This window comes from Pezoporus occidentalis, unplaced genomic scaffold (genome assembly GCF_034315485.1).
Source record: "Pezoporus occidentalis ecotype Australia unplaced genomic scaffold, CSIRO_AGI_Poc_V1 ctg76, whole genome shotgun sequence".
In the NCBI taxonomy this organism is placed as follows: Eukaryota; Metazoa; Chordata; class Aves; order Psittaciformes; family Psittacidae; genus Pezoporus; species Pezoporus occidentalis.
The window spans coordinates 2,784,443-2,801,242 of NW_026916115.1; the positions used below are offsets into that span (position 1 = coordinate 2,784,443).

Below are 16,800 nucleotides of genomic sequence, written 5' to 3' on the forward strand. Positions count from 1 at the left end.
TTGTTCTGAGCAGCCAAAATATTGCATAGGGCCAGCCAACTGCCCCCCAATACACAGGGTTGGTCACGCAGGCCAGAGGGGTGAGGGGACCACATCCTCACACCACCACCAGACCTGGAGCAGGAACCACTGGCCATCCCTATCATACGTCTGCTGGGAACCCCTAAAAGGGAAATTCGAGAGATTTTTGAAACATTCTCTTCTTTTTAAGAATTTGCAGCTCATGGAAGTTCCCCTTCTCCCTTCAGAAACCAGGGATCTGTTTTTCCTGAAGACTATATGTGGTGGACAGCAGGTTCCTGTTGTGGTGAATTTAGGCTCCAGCGGGTGATGTGGAGGCAGACAAGGAAGGGGATGTGACAGGTCCCCCGGCACAGAGCTCTGCACAAATCTTCCCACCAGACCACGCCATGTGTGCCCACGGTACAAGCACCTGACCAGCAAGTGGTGCTGCACTCCCCTCTAGACAAGTAGCCTTGAGTCGACTGAAGGGTACTGCAGTTATGTACTGTTTCTGAACGGTGGAGAGGAGGAGCCCTGCATGCCATTGTGGGTGTCTGTGGTTTTAGCCCATCCCTATTTTAACTTTCATGATTGCTTGCCCTTTCCATTGGGATAATGGTCACTGCCTTTTGAAGATGTCCCCATCACACCTTGCATCCTCCCATGTCTGAATGCTTTGCTTTTCCCACCTTTAAAGGCAAGTGAAGGCACATGCCAAGGGGTAGATCTGTGTTGCATGTCCAGGTACTCCAGCAGCATTTTCCCCTTCTTGAATTACCTGGCATTCAGGGTGTGATCCTGCTGTACAATTTGCAAGGGGTAAATCAATGGGGCTTAAGCTGATGCCAGTAGCAGCAAACTGGCAGTGCAAAGCCTCACTGCAACAGCGATACCTCAAGCACTGTGTAAACTCCTTTACAAACCAGGAGCACCCCGGCTACACACTACTTCCCACTGCCCAACTGGCCACCACACTATAACTGATGCAGCCACTACACCTCCCTGTTGCTCCTCCAAATCACATCAGAGGCCCTTTGCCCAGGAGCCACATGAAAACCTGGGTGGAGAAGCTGAGCACAAGGAGGACACGCTGTGGGAATTGCAGTTTGCACAGGTGCACGCTGTGGTTTGCAGCTCCATCATCTTCACTAGGGCTCCTTGTCTTGATGTGGTGCTGGAGTGACCCCAGCAGGGGCCAGTGCATGCATGGCCTCTCCCACCTCTCCTCAGACCTGCACCCCCTTACACGTGGGGGAAGAAACCATCTTGCTTTAGAGGCTCATCCCACTGCCAGCATCCATGTTGGGGAACTTCAAACAGGGCTAACCTGGGCTGACCCCAATGTAGAAGGTGGCGTGCGGACCACTGCCACATGCACAAATTGAGCAGATCATATTAAGGCATGGAGAAGGGAAGGGAAAGCCATTTTAAAAACATATATATATATATAAACACAACCTCATAGCAGCTTGAAATTTCCAGACCCCCCCAACTTCTGACCTGGGTTAGCAGCATTTCTCAAGGATTAACAAGGAAGCCAGGAAAATCAGAGTCAAAGCTTTCCTCTCCCAGCAGGCAAGCAGATGCTTAATGGATAGAGGAGACAGGGGAGACATCCAAGGCCAGCCATGGCTGCATCTGATGTGAAGGCGTGGGTGCTCACCTGGCTCCAGAAGCTGAGCATGCAGGAGCCTGGCTGGCATCCAGCCACGTAATGGGTCAGCCACTATGCAGGGACCAGGTCCTCTGTACAGGAATGGTGATAAATGAGCCTAAAGCCTCATCTCCCACAGCAGGAGACTCACAGCTTCAAAATGAATGGGAGGGGGAAGGAGGGAGATCTGGCAGTAAACTGAAAGAAAGCAATACGAAAGAAAAGAAAGCTTGTAGGATCTCTGCTGCTATGCACCAAACGGCCTGGGCAACAAATCTTTAACAGAGAAGTTCCAGGTGGAAATGACACAGGAGTCACAGGAGTCCACTTGACAGCCTGTGTTTTCTTTACCTGGCAGTTTGGCTCTCTCAGCTGTGCTGGTGTTTGCCTTTTATCTGAAAGGGGCCAGATGTGGGCAGGAGCAGTGAGCACCCCACACCTTTGCACCCACCACAAATGCATAGTGGCCTGGTGCCCTGCTGAACTCCAATGGCCCTGGGTTAGGCTGTCCTGCTTTGCCCAGTCATCTTTCTCATGGATTTCCAGCCTCTGGTTGCTAACTCCTCCTAGTCCATTTTCTCCTCCATGTTCTCCTGCCTCCTCTCACTCTTTCATGGTCTCTGTAGTCTTCAAATGGGGAGAGGAGTCAGAGGGGCTGATACCTCCATGGAAGTTCATCAGGGGCCTGTGCTGCCTTGATCTCTGGTCAAAATGCAGGCTGAGACTTTCAAAGTTGCCTGAAAAGACCTGGATGCCAGTTCTTTTTGCTTCATTCTTTGGTAGCAGAAGGGGCTCAACCCCTCACAAAGGTAGCTTTGAGATCTCCAGATCTCTCCAGGGAATCATCCTACATTGGGCAAGCGAAACAACCACTCTTCAGGGTCTGACCTTTTTGGTCCCCTAACTGAAAGCATCCTCTCAGCATTAGAGTGCCCCTCTAAAGGATGCCCTTGATATTTCTGTGTTAGTGAGCTGCTTCAGATGGTCCTTCATGGCGGAAGCAATAGCAAGGACCACTGAGAGGGTGATGCTTAATTTGCACAAAGTCTCTGACCCCTGACTTTCAGGCCAGCTCTTTCCAATGCTGCAGATTCGGACAATGTCAAACATTGTTCCTTGACAGTTCATTTCACTGTATGATCCAGGTGGGTTGGCTGGTGCTGCCACTGGACAGATGCTGCCCAGAAACAGAGCACAAATGCATATGTTAAGTTCCCCTTTTTGCCATTGTTTCAGGGTTAGATATGAAATAGCTTGGCAGCTGGAAACCAGGCTGCAATCAGACTTCCTTTAGGAAGAGTCAAAGAAGTTTTAACCTTCATGTCAGCATTGTCAGTCAGATGATCCTGCCAGCAGAACAATAACAGATCTCTGACAGGATCTTGATTACACAATCAACATTTCCTCAAGAATCTCTTGTTGACAAGCAGTGATTTCTGAAGGGCCTTCCCTTACCCAGGTTAATAGATAAAAGCATCTTCTCTGAGACAATGGATTTCTTCATCTCCTTTCTCTTGAATTTATGCTATGGGAAATAAATTTCAACTAAGATTGCAGGAGCCTCCTAAAGCATCCTTACTGCCCCTGCAGTAAAATTCAACTAACAAAATAGAAGTGAGGGAATCACACAAACATCTCTGTCCAAAAGCATCTCAGCTTGGACAGAGACAGCTGGATTCCAGCCGTGGGTCAGGCCTGCATAAGGTGGGCACTGTAGCTCTACCACTGAGGAGCAAAAGGTCCAGGACTTGGGCCCTCAGTCCAGCTATAATAGCCATGGTGTTTTATGAGGTGCATTAGAGAGAAAGACTGCAGAAGGCTGATCAAAAAGGCAGCTAGTCAAGTGGTGATGCTGAGCCCTGACTGAATTTAATTCCTGCTTGCTCATACTACAGCTTAACTGTCCCTGTCAATAGAAGATCCAGAGCCAACCCTGAGGAAGGTGCCTACAAGCAGCCCTCAAAGGCAATGACCAAGATTCTTAGAATACACTCCCTCCGTCATTCCCCTCTAAAAATCACTAGAGCTAGAATAATTCAAAGGGAGCCTGAATTTATTTCCAAGGTTAAGCTAGTTAGCTGGCATGCAGTCTTCAGTGTTAGCCATGGATTATGCCTGACAGTATCCACTGTCCAGTATCCATGGATCATTTGTGCAATATATAGTACATATAGAGTCTTGCTTTCTTATGCCTATCAACACCTGTACAGCACTAAATCCTTTAGTAAGGCTGGTGCTTGCTGGGTTGATGGACAGCAGGGAGACGGTAGATCAAGAACTCAGTTTGCTGAACCCAGAAAACCCAGAAAGACTTCAGAAGACCCCCAAACCTGATGTCCAAATCATCAGCAGAGACCCTGCTTACACACCAGCATATTCAGAATGTGCACCTCACCAGTGCTCTTTCCAGAGCTCTCCATTACCTTCAACAGCTTGCTTTCTCCAAAACTGGCCTGAACAAAAAAAGCAACTGCTTACTCAAGCAGGTCCCATCCTCTGCCTGCCAGGCCTGAAAATTCAGAAGGATTTCCAGCAATCCAGCAATTGACTGGCCTGCTTACTGGCTAGTAGCTACTACTCCCTACACGTGCCAAGGGGGTTGTACTCATGCTGAGTATATATGCAGAGCTCTGGATAAGGCTGTACACCAACATTTACACTTTCAACTAGAGGATTTTGCTTTGAATCAGGCCACTCACATACCAGTTAACCTGCATGATAACGCAATGCATTTTCTATTAATGCATTTTTTGTTTACCATAACAGAATCATTACTCTGCCAAGATGTTAGACAAATCAGTAGCAACGATACTAGCAAATTTGAAAATGCTATGTCAACATGCATTGCTACGAAAATGTAAACCACCTCACATGGTTTTCCTGGACTTGTCTCACAGGCTGTTCAGACCCATGGATAGGGAAGTTGCACACACATCAGAGGAGCCCTGGGAACTCCCAGAGGGCATCCTTTTTTACCAGCAGTTGCTGCGGCATGACTGAGATGGCCTAACATTTCAAGCTGCATTGATCTGATCGCACATCCAGTGCCTGAAATGCCACAGGCACACAAGCTGCTTTGCAGTCTGCAAAGCACTCCATGTGATTGTAGCTGTAACCATAATTTGCTCAGCTCCCCTTGGCCCAAGAAATGTTCCTAACACTGTGAAGAGCTGTTTACAGAAACCACTTCCTTCATTACAAGGCAAGAAATTTGGCAACTGCTTCCCAGAGTACAACAACCCTACCCCAGAGCAAAGTAGAGGTGAAGTCTGCATTCAATTAAAACTGGAAGGGGGCATTAAACAATTAGCACATAATTACCTGATCTGGGCTACTATCAAGACTCTGGGGAGGACATGGTCAATGCCAGGAAATCTTTAGTGACCATACCCAATGGGGACTTCAGCAGGAGACATAGCAAGACAAAATGCTACTTTACCCCCAGCGCCACGATATTGGCTGAGTGCAGGGCTAGTGAATTGCCACGAATTCTTCCCTGAAGCATTGGGGAAAATCTTCTCCAATTGAAATGCCAGTGCTTGAGATTAAATTTAGCCAAGATGTGCAGGGGGTAAAACGCTAACCCTGACAAAAGACAGTTATTCATTCTTACAACCAGTGCCTTGATCTATGCTTTATCGCTTTTAGGAAAGACAGCAGCTCCAGGAATCTTCCAGCATCCATTACATCCAGTTACCTGAGAGTCTGAAAACAATTCTGTATGTGCTTGATTTTCACCAAGGTGCATGGGAAAATTCGCATGCTTTAGGTTAAGGCACTTAGAGTACACATGTGCAACAGCAGTTTACATCTTGCTTCCACCTGCTTTCGCCTAAACCAGGGTGAATATCTCTTGTATTTCATGAAGTCAGCATGACTGGAGCAAGCTGCTCTTCCATGTACCTATCACACCAACTCCTCAAGACTGCCAGCACACTATAACCTCTCCTTGTTCACACTGTGAGGAGGAAGGAAACAGTGATAACAGACCCTTCACAGACTTACTTCTTAGGCTTTCCTGCTGCATTCTCAGCCACATGGTATCCAGGCTTGCACTTGTAGCGACAGACTGAGCCCACGTCATGGTTCCCCTGCAAGCACCGTGGGACCAGGAGCTTGGCGTTGGCCACCACGGGAGGTACATCACACTCTAGCTTGCAGTAGGCTTCAGGGAGTGACCAGAGACCATCCTCCAGGCAGGTCAGCCACTGGTTTGTTCCTGACTCCAAAAGAGAAGCAGCATGTTGGGGTTACAGCTCACCCAGGGATGGAGTCCTGCTGAGGGAAGCTCAGACCAACCAGCAAAAGTCCTCTTGTTAGAGTGGATACTGATGCCAAGGCAGGCAACAGATATGAAGACCCAAAACTTTCCCTTAAAATTCCCCTCTCTGGTGATGCCTCAGGACAGCCTTCACTGTGCTGGGGCTTTTGTGTATGACACCTATCTGTCATATTCTGTTCAGCCCACCTTCATTCTCCCCAGGCGCTTTCTGCAGCTTGCCCTTACCTACCCTTACAAGCTGTCATACCCTGTGCTGCACATGCAGTGAAAGACAGGAAGCACCAGGAAGACAGGTGTGGGAGCCTTAACTGGTGTGACTGGAAATTCAAACCATCCATTGGTAAAGGTTTGGATTCATTATTACAGTCCAGCTCTCTGCTGTCCCTCAAAACAAGAGCGTCTGGTAGACCGAGCTAGTGGGTGGCTGAAACTGTACAGCTCTGAGTGCGTATAGTAAGTGTCCAGGACTGCATCACCTGCATGGTGTGGATGATGCATGGTTTGCTGGGAACTACTGAGCAAGAAAAAAAGCTGGACTGAAGTGAATGGGAATCCTCTGAGAGGTTTAGGTCAGCAGGTTCCCAGTGCAGCCAGACTGCTCCATGCTTCCGTCAAACACCTTTTTTTGGGGCTCGCTGCTCTGCCTACAACTGCTCTTGGGCCAGGGGCAAGACCATACCTCCACTCAGCACTTGTGTTCCTGGCGGGCCAGTGCTGCTGAGGGTCATCCTCCGCCTTCAAGCACCGTGCAGCTGTGTCATCCTTTCCTTGCCTATTCTTAGCATTTATTAGCCTTGAGAGCCTGCCCGTAAGGATGTGAGCCTTTGGGGAGAACAAGCATCAAGCACGTCTCTGCCTCGACAGCTCAGCCGAGTCAGCTGGACCTCTAAGAGTTTACCCGATGGCTCAGCAGCCTTGGCCAAGCACCATCAGCCGTTACGTCAGCTGCTGGAAGTCACCCAGGGTGCTCCACCGAGGGGACGCCTTCCCACCAAGAGTGCCTATGGCAAACCTCCTGTTGACTTCAGCAGCAGCAAGGGGCAGCTGTAAGTGAAAGATCAGATTAATGCCCTGCCCTCAGCTGACCCATGCAAGGCAATGGGCATCGTTTTGTGCCGAATTTGGGCTGTCAGGTCATTGTTCGTGTGCTACCCCTTGGATCAGTTCACACTGGGGATCTACTGGCATCCCCCTGGCATGAAAGAAGACCTTAATTCCCTGCATTTTTTTCTCCTTAGATTTAACTTAAATAAAATAAAATAAAAAAAAAGTAAATTATTTTCATACGCTTCTGCTATAAATGTCTCCATAAAATAGGACACCCATTAAAATGATTTGTTGTATGTGATTGTTCAGAGCAAAGGCGCTAGTGAAACTTCACATAAAGTCTCAATGCTTGAAGCTGTCAAGGCAATTACCCCCAAAATCCCATCCAGCTCAGCCTTGTATAGACAGGAACAGTAGTTCTTTTTCTCCGACTTGGCTTCAAAACATTCCTGCGGCTACCGATGGAGTCGGCAGTATGAAAGCCAGGCCATGGCATGTCTGGGGGGGACTGCTGTGTGTCTGGGTGGTGAACATCTCCCAGAGTGTTCTACAGCTGTGGGCATCAGGCTTTATGGCTTTATACAGCCCCCCGCCTCCTGAACCACAGGCTTTCCCACAGCCACCAGGCACTGAGCCATTTTTGGCTCTCTGAAGTCCCCTGTCTGTCTGCGCTGGCTGCCTGCACACTTCTTGGCTCCCTTGTCCCCATAATACTGGAGGCTGACGGACCTCACCAGATACCTGAAGAAGACATCCCTACACCAGGGTGGATAAGGCCTGCCAGCTGGGGGATAGGAGTCAGAGGGAATTATCCATGCTATGGTGTCTCCACTCAGGGGGTTTGGATGCTCACCATTTCGAGAAGTGTCTCAGAAGGCTACCCGGCTGGCAGAAGCCAGGATAACTGGGAAATTCAAAGTAGTAATGCTCTGTTTGAACAACTTGGGACAGGCACGGAAAGGTGGCACCAAAAAGGGTGGCTAAATCTCTCAGTACTCCAGACCATACCTTGGAGCTTGGCTGGGTGGATGCAGGAGAAGGAGCATCTCTGCAGATAAGTGGTCCCCTTGGAGCAGGAGAACTCAGCGTAGTACACATGGGACTGGTCAGGAACACCACAGTCAACAGGGTCACAAGTTACAGATCTGTCCCACCGTCCTGAGCTGCACATCAGCACCACCTCCTGCTGTGGAGAAAGCAAGGCTCCATCAGACCCCTGAGAGAGCTTTAATCTACTGGTTTACCACCTCAGCAGAAAGGACTGACCCAGGTTCAAGGAAAAGGCGAGCTTTCACCCATTTTTCCTCCCAAAATGTGCCCTTTCTCCCCACTCTGGACACTGAGTCACAAAGCCCTTACCTGTTCACAGGGTGACATTCGGGGTGTGAAAGCAATGAATGGCCCTTGAGGTAACATGCAAGGCACCTGCACAAGAGACCTTCTAGTGCTTGGTCTGTAACTGCTTACCTTCAGAAATGCTAGCTGCATGCACACTGTGTGAATGGTGCCGGAGCACACTAAAGAAAATAGAAAAATCCCTTCAAGATACACTACAGCTTCCTGAGCTGCAAGTTATTTCCAGCTCTGTGTGCTGCAATTTTCTCCCCTAGAAGATCAAGTCTTACTTCATCTGTTGATGGGCAGCTGTCCTGTTTATTGTTTTTCCCAAATGCACTGATTCTCTCATGCCTCAGTCCACAGACCCTACTGAAATCAGAGGTTCAGATAACCTCATTTAAGAATCCTAATTACATGGCCCCTCTTACACAGCTGGGGGACTGCGTGAGAACCTAACACCCTGTGGTCCAATCACTAAACATGATCAACCTGTGCTACAGACTTCATCAAAGCAGAGTGGTGGATGTCGGTGTGCCATGAGCAGCCTGGTTTAGTGAAAGGAGTCCCTAGCCACGGCAGGTTTAGAGTAGATGATCTTGTAAAGGTCCCTTCCAACCCCAACTGTTCTATGATTTCCACTCCCAGACTGCTAACCCCAGCTCAGCAGTCCTCATGTGGGGCTGCAGACAAAAGAGACATCTTCCTGATATCTCTTCACTGGCTGAGTACAACCATGCAGCTCATACAGTCAAATATGTGACCTGTCCTCACAGCCAGCATGTTTTGATTGAACCTGGCTATGGTGGCTCTGAAGGACATCACTAAATTTGAGGCTGATACTCTTGGGCGTGCAGCAGAATCATGGTGTATCTGAACTAGGTGGACAGGATAGCTCAGAGGAGAGCTGTGTGCACATTCCTAAAACACTTCAACACGAGTAGGTTCACACAGCCAAACCAGGAACATCACTGGAGGGCTCGGGGCAGGGCACTTGCAAGCTGCCATCGGCTGTGACAGCCACATGGTGAAGCTCTGTCCAGAAGTTTCCCATCTTGCTGCCAAATGCAGGAAAACTGTCACCCGAGGCAGATTTATTCTCTGTGGTTTCATTTCAGAGAATGGGAACATTTTGTTTTCCCTAGGCATGCCTTGGCCCACAGAGCCATGCGGCCACATAATTAATAACCTCCCTGGTGATGAGGAGCTGAACGGTGCATCCCCAGCTGCCTCATTGCCCTTTCCCACACCCACCCCTCCTGCAGCAAACACCAATGGATGCAGCATGGGAAACCTGCCTGACAGGCGCCACGAGCACTTGCAGCTCTCCTCTTTCCAGTGGGGAAAGGTCCACCCTGCTGACATGGCCTAACTTGCCTCCCATCAGTCTCCACCCTGTGCAAGTTCATGCTCTTGCTCAAGTTAGCGTGGAGACCAGCTCAGCCCCACAGACTCCTGTTCCCCCTCCAGGAACAGCCTAAGGACAGGACACACTGTGCCCACAACTCTGTCAAGGTCTGTGCCCAGACCCAAGGCAGCCTGGCACCCAAGGACACATCAGTCCCACGTCTCCTCTGTCAACGCCCAAGAGCCATGCTGACTTGCGGCTTTTACAAGGCATCCCCCAGCCCTATGGGAAGCAAGACAAACTCTTTCATGGTGACCTCTGGGCTGCCCTGCTGGTGTGGACAGTGCTACTGCAAAGTAACACAAAGGAAGAAAAGCTGTCTGTGCTGTCGGCTGCCTCTAAATATAGTCGCTCTGCAATGACTTCATTTTTTCCTGAGCCATTAACTTCAGCGTTAAGAGAGAAGACATCCCTGGGATGTTAACCCTCCCAGCAATGCCCACGTGGAGAACAGAAATGTCTACCTCTCCGTGTGAGTGCAACACCCTAGCTTGGGACACCACCTGCAGCGGCATTTAGCCTGGCAGAGCAGTGGTCTGGCAGAGTGTGGCAGCACTGGGCTGGGAGAGCTAGAAGGACTGCGGGGAGGGAAGGAGAGGTGTCGCCAAAGCAGGACCACCAGCCACCAGCACAGAGATCCAGTACTAGAGCCTCCACTGGGCTGACGTTTGATGGAAAAGAAGCAAGGAGGTCAGGGCTGGAGGAACAAGGTGTCCTGAGGTCACTCCAACCACCTCAGCATGGTTAAGTGTCTCTTAACTAGCACTTGGTCCTCGCACAGCTTGTGAGGTCACCTCCACCCTGAGGTCTGCTTACCTGTGTGGATCCCAGGCTCTTCCCATTGCTGGAGTGGAGGATGAATCCCTTTTCGCAGGCAACGGTGCATGCCATGTGCCTCGGGCCATTGGAGGTACAGTTGAGGGTGGCAGCATGAGAAAGCAGCGGCCGCGTGCAGGTTCCGGATCCTGCACAGGCACCATGAACACAGCTATAGAGGAAAGAGAAGAGGGAAGGGATCAACCAGTGGGTCCCAGGACTTCTTTAGCTAGGACGGGCTCTCTCCAGCTGACACCTACATGGGATGCTCAGCAGGTCACAGGTGCCTGCAGAGATGCATAGGTATCCCTCAGCCCCAGCTACTTGCAGGCTTGAAGTCTCCTAATGATGATGCCAGGAGGGTACTTTTTCACAGCTTCGCATTGGCTAGAGCTCAGCCCAGTCCTAGTCCATACCTTCCCACATTCCATCTTGTCCTTCCAAGCTTATGAAAGAAGGCATAGCCAAACAATGCTCCATCCAAATTCCATGCTGTCTGGTGGGGTTACTCCAGCTTTTCTGCACTAGGGTATGCACTCTGCATTGCACAGAGCCTGCATACAGCCTAGCATCAAAGGGACTGGTGGTGCTCAGTGTAGGTGTGGCAAGAAAGCAAGAGAAGGGAGGTGACAGGGAGAGGGCAGGGAGATGGGCATATGCAGCAAGGCCACAATTCTCTCATGGCCAAAGTAGGAAAATTGACATCAGATGGTCCTATCAAGCAGCACTCCTGAAGGCACAGGGGTTAAAGCTAATACCCAGCTGTTACTGTAGCACCATCCCAAGCAGTCTGCAGCTTCTTCAAAAGCAAGGTGTTATCTACCACATGACCATTTCTCATCTTCAACATGCTCAAATCACAGTAGATACCAGAGAATCTGTGGCAAGAGACCTCCTGAAACTGCACTCTGCAGTGCCACACGGAGTACACCTCACACATGATTGCAGCCACTCACACACGTGTTCCCATAATACTCTGCTTATGCATGTATCTCACAGTGAACAGCGAGAGATCCGTGCTTTTCAAAGGCAACAAAGCCTAGACAGTAACACTGGGTGTTTCCCCTTCCTTTTGAATGTTTGAATCTGCACCTCAATTTCAGTCAGCCCTAGGGCAAAATAAAGACAAGATCTGCATCAACAGATAGTCAGGAAGAAAGGACGAAGAGGCCTTTTTAAAGTCTTTGCTGATAGAAGGGTGATGAGTATGTCAAACCCTGTATTGGACATCAGAGAATCCACAGAGGATTCTCCATCTGCAAGGAAAGGTTTAGCTGGAGAAGAAACCTCTGCAGATCTTAGGGAACCAGCCATGAGATGTTCAAACTGTGTGCTGCCCCTCCTCAGACCTGGCAGCAGAGTTGCCCAAGCTTCATGGCCACACAGCTACACCACAGCCTGTGGTGGAAGGGAGAAGCTGCACTTGCAGCAGCTGTCTCCTTCACTCCACTCTTGACCCCTTCCCACACTGCTTTTGAGAAATGTCATCAGGATATTGTCAGTATTTATCGATATAAACTTTTAAAGGCAGGAATCTTGTATAGGAGAGAGACAAACCACCGAATTTCATTTGTGGGGACAGTGCAGCCCTGGGAACAGCAATACCTTGTTTCTGAGCATCATGGGACAAGGACACCTTGGTGTTGGTTGGTCCTCAGCACCTCTGCTCTTCCCACAGGCCCATAAGGCATTTCAAGCCTGTGCATGTTGATGCCAAACTCTTTAAGATCAACACACACCTGTCCATCTCTACAGATGCAGCCATGGCCACTGAAGTGAGATGCAGCTAAAAGGAGGAATGACCCTCCACTGAGCACCACCTGAAGTTGCATGAGGTCCCAGGAAAGCTTGCAGTGTGTCAACCATCACCTCAAAATAAACAGTCCCCTCCTCACTGCAGCAGCTTCCCATCAACAACCATTCATTAGGTACTGATTGAGCATCACAAATTAACCTATAGTGAAGAAGAGGGCTGGACAGAGAACTATGGTCTCCATCAGTGAAATATAGCCAGTAGATTAATTACCCAGGGTGGAATGAGGCCAAGACATGGGATTGACACAACAGCTCCCACAGGAAAAACGCTCTGATTATCTGATGTTATCTTTCACCAAGTGGTATAGGTGCAAAAACTGACATCAGCCTTCCTGAAGCAGAGGGAGAGGTGCTGCACCTTCAGCTGATAACTGGGGAGAGAAGGGAAGGAGCTGCACCCAAACACCTCCCCTCTGCTCCCTTCTTTGCACGTGGATGCTGACAGTTTTTGTGCACTTCACACAGAGGTGGGACAGGCAGCCTTTGCCTCTTGCATTTGCTCAACCTCTTCAGCAAAGGATGCACAGCTAGAAATCCCACAAATGACACCAAAAAAACCCAAACGTCTGTGTCGGCACTGAGGGTTAAGGGAATGCAATGTGCTGTTGACTCTGGACAAGTCCACCCAGCCAAAGGCATGGTGGAAACCTGCAGGCCACAATCTTGAAAGAGCCGGTGGGCACGGGAGGGGACCGCAAAGGAGAACAAGAAGAAAGGGACTGTTTTTTCAATGCAGACCTGTTTATGAAGTGAGAAATGGTTTCAGGGCAGCTGCTGCAAATTCTTTCACTAGCTTATATTTCCATTTGCTTCCTTTTTAAAGAATTTGTTTTATGAGCACAGCGTTTGTCAGGTCATTAGCTTCTGAGGGCATCTGGTACCAATTGTAGCCCTCTCCCCTCCCCTCCTGCAGTCACCTTCTCCAGGCGGTTGCTTTGCTCCCTGTCTGTGCCCCAGGCATACACATGCTCCCATCCCCAACTCCACCTCCCCATGACAAAGCCACTGTCCCAAACCTCCTTTGTGTCTCTGCACAAGCATGTGTGAAAGCAGTTGAGCTGCTCTTCTTTCCAGCCTTGCTCTTGCATCCTATCCCCTTCCTTACCAGCCATGGGCATATAAGGAGATGCAGCTGGTGCTCAGCATCCATACTATGGTGGTTGGTGCTACATCAATACACCACCATAAGGAAGTCCTTACCCATGGGTGCATCCAGGAACATGGAGGTTATCTAACCAAACCACAGACCACATGTTGGGTAACAGGGTTAGGAGATTAGCGGTGGGTTCACTAAGCAGCTGTAGCCTGCAGGGAAGCTGGATGCCCACACTGGGGCCCCAAGACACCTAACTTCATTTGCTCATGATGCTGTGTTGAGTTACGGAGCACTCATTGTGGCACTGGTTCAAGGTGGGGTTGTTACACTTCTGGACACATCCAGCTAGGCCAAGTGCTTGGTTGGGGCAGCTCTGCTGACACTGGTGGAGTGACAGGACATTGACTAGGGCAGCCTTGTCAGTCGGGACAACATTGTTATTAAATAACAAGTAATGAAGCACAGATCGTTTTCAGCACTGCTGGGCACATTTTGTTTTTCCACCAGGTTGGAAACATAACTGACAATGCTGGTATAAAGTAGATCAAGAGATCAGCAAATTTCTTACTGTATTATTATATCTGAAATTAGTTATACATAAGGGATTGATAATCATAGGTGATAATACCAAAGTAATTCCTTTAATATACACCAGATGTATATACTCATTCAGGCATTCTTTATGTGTACATAGATGTATTTTACAAACAATTAGCTTTCTCTTTGGCCCAAAAGATGACTAACTTGTTGCCATTTTCTTTGTGACTAATGACACCCCTATCCCACAAATACCCACTAGGTTTTATTTTGAAAATGATCTGCACCTTATTAACTCAAGTTCTGAGAAGCTATTCCCATCCTGTGTGTAGCTTTGAAGTCTGGTGCTATTGTTCCAGACCTGAAGAGGGGCTCAAACACTGAAAGCTTATTTTCCCAATGTATTTCTCAAATATATCAATAAGCTTAAAAAAATAATATATATATAGATATATATCACTTCTATGTACGTACTTTGCCTTGATGGCTTGCTTTATTATTGGTATCATCATGACTATCACTTCACCACTCTGGGCCAGGACACCCTTGAGCCTGATGGTGTACAGTGCAGAACAAGAACAAGGAAATCAAGCCATGTGGTAAGTCCCCATCATGATCCACATGTCTTACCAGGGTTTGGGTAAAGTGATGGAATAAATCACTGTTCCCAGCTGCTGGAATCACCCTAATGAAGGCTGGACGAGGAAATGGTGCAGTTAGCCCAGTTCTGATCTCAGCATGAAGGAGCTCTTTCTCTTTTTGATGATAAATGAAATTCCTTTATCACAGCTGCAAACTTCTAACTTTTGCCCATTTCTGATTCAGGCCATATAAGATGTGGGACAAGCCAAATGTTTTTTTTAATTTTTTTTTTTTTTCTGCATGAAACATCCAGAAATATTTCCATTTTTATCCCAGCAGCTTTTGAAGCTCAAACTAATGATTTGTCAACATCGTTTTTACAAAATACCAAGTTTTTTCCCTAACTTATTCCACGTCAGCACCAGGCTGCATGATTTGCTGGGCTCACCAACTCCCGCAACTCATACATCAAAGAAAGTTTCAGATGTGAAATTTGTGAAATTCTGCTTTGGAATGATAAGAGGTTTGCTCTGAAATGGGACCAATTCTATAAACAAGGCCAAAACTTTTCCTTTGGGATCCTTCATCTTTCTAGAATAAAAGCAGGAGGCAACTGACAGAAATAGTGGCAGTGGTGGCAACGTTGGTAGGGAGATACTGTTTTGTTGTGACAAAACCCAAATCCTGAAAAGCTGAAATTTCACATTTTACAGCAATTATTCCATGGAACACAGAAAATACTGATGGATTTACCCAAGTCAAGCTAAGCCAAGCCAAATACAATGCAGCTGCCTAAAGTCTAATAAATCATCAAAAAATTGCTGTACTATCTACACAAGCTTTCAACCCAACAATTGCTGCTAAAACAGCCCTTATCATCAAGCTCTGACTTTAACAGGGAAAAATTATTCTAAGTTCATCTCATGGTACAGATTTCTGGGGAGAGGGTGTTATAGGAGATGTTGATGGAAAGGTAAAGGCTTCAGCCAAATATCCTGAAGTTAAAAGTAGTCACTGCATGTACTCTGGTGGAGTCTGGACTGTAGCACTGAACATCAGTGTGATAAAAGATGTTTACCCCAATGTGGTCTAGCAAAAGAGAATAGCTAGGAAATGAGAAAAGGTGTTTTGGAAATACTTGGGAATTTCTCCCTTCAGGCATGTTTCTCACAGAGGGGAAAGGTCTCACTTTTCCAGTAAATCTGATAGCAACCATCCTTGTGGGAGCAGGCTACGTGTACAGACCCAACGGTGGTGATACTTCTTGATTATGATCTTCACTGAGGTTGCCATCTCAAGAAAAGATGTTTGCTTCTGTACGTGACTCCCAAAGAAACTTGGCAAAAAAACAACATCCTTGAGTCATCCACTGTCATCTACCTCACAGAGAGGGATAAGGCACCAGTAGGATGTCAAATGGTCCCTCTGCAGTCATAATGGAGGAGGAAGAAAAGGAAGCAAGAGCAGATCAATCTTAATATATTTCCAGACAGCTCCCTTCCATGTTTTTTTTGTTGTTTGTAACACCAAAATAGACTTACGGAAGCACAGAAAGTGAGGCTGAATGGCATGTCAAGGTTGGTCTAGTCAGCTTCCCAACCTGAGCAGGATGGACAGGTCCTTCATCACTCCTGAGAGGAGCTGGTGACTCCTTCCTGAACACAGGTAACCCGTCTGCCCATTGTAAGGCCATGACACAAGTAGGATTTACCTGCCAGTATTCCTCAAGAGTACATACTCAGCTACCCCAACGAACACTTTTATCCATACCTAATTCCCACAACAACACACTGTACCTCATTTCTGCCACCTTAAATCATGCCCAGAGGAATTCACTTCTGATCCACATCTACCACCAAGAAAGACATCGAAAGAGTCAAGGGATTTCAAATGGGAGCTGCAAGCGGAAGCCATAGCTGGACTGCAAGACTTTTACATTATAAGATCTAAGGAGGAAAAAATATTTGTTGTGACAGAGAGGAGATGGTGAGAGGATCTGATCTCTCTGTACAGACACATATACACAGAAAAGACATCTGCTGGCAGGAAGCATTTAGACATTTCTGACAAGAATGGAGTGAAAGCAACAACTTTCATCTTGAAATCAGAGGCAACTTCTCAGCAGAGAGGGTTACTGAATGTAAGAATAGCTCAGTAGGGGAGACGATGGACTTGCCACCTTCCTGCATCCTATACCATGAGATAAGAGAGCCTTCAGAAGGACA

General features: G+C 47.9%; 1 protein-coding gene across 1 annotated transcript in view; it reads right to left on the reverse strand.

Annotated features, from left to right (window-relative positions):
* The window catches only part of PAPPA2 (pappalysin 2), an 87,303-nt gene that overhangs the window by 22,757 nt on the left and 47,746 nt on the right, over window positions 1-16,800 (reverse strand). Inside the window, exons 14-16 of the mRNA XM_062602201.1 lie at window positions 10,546-10,717; window positions 7,995-8,172; window positions 5,663-5,876 (exon numbers count right to left, since the gene is read on the reverse strand). Coding sequence (XP_062458185.1) covers window positions 5,663-5,876; window positions 7,995-8,172; window positions 10,546-10,717 — 564 coding nt within the window. The remainder of the gene's footprint in view (window positions 1-5,662; window positions 5,877-7,994; window positions 8,173-10,545; window positions 10,718-16,800) is intronic.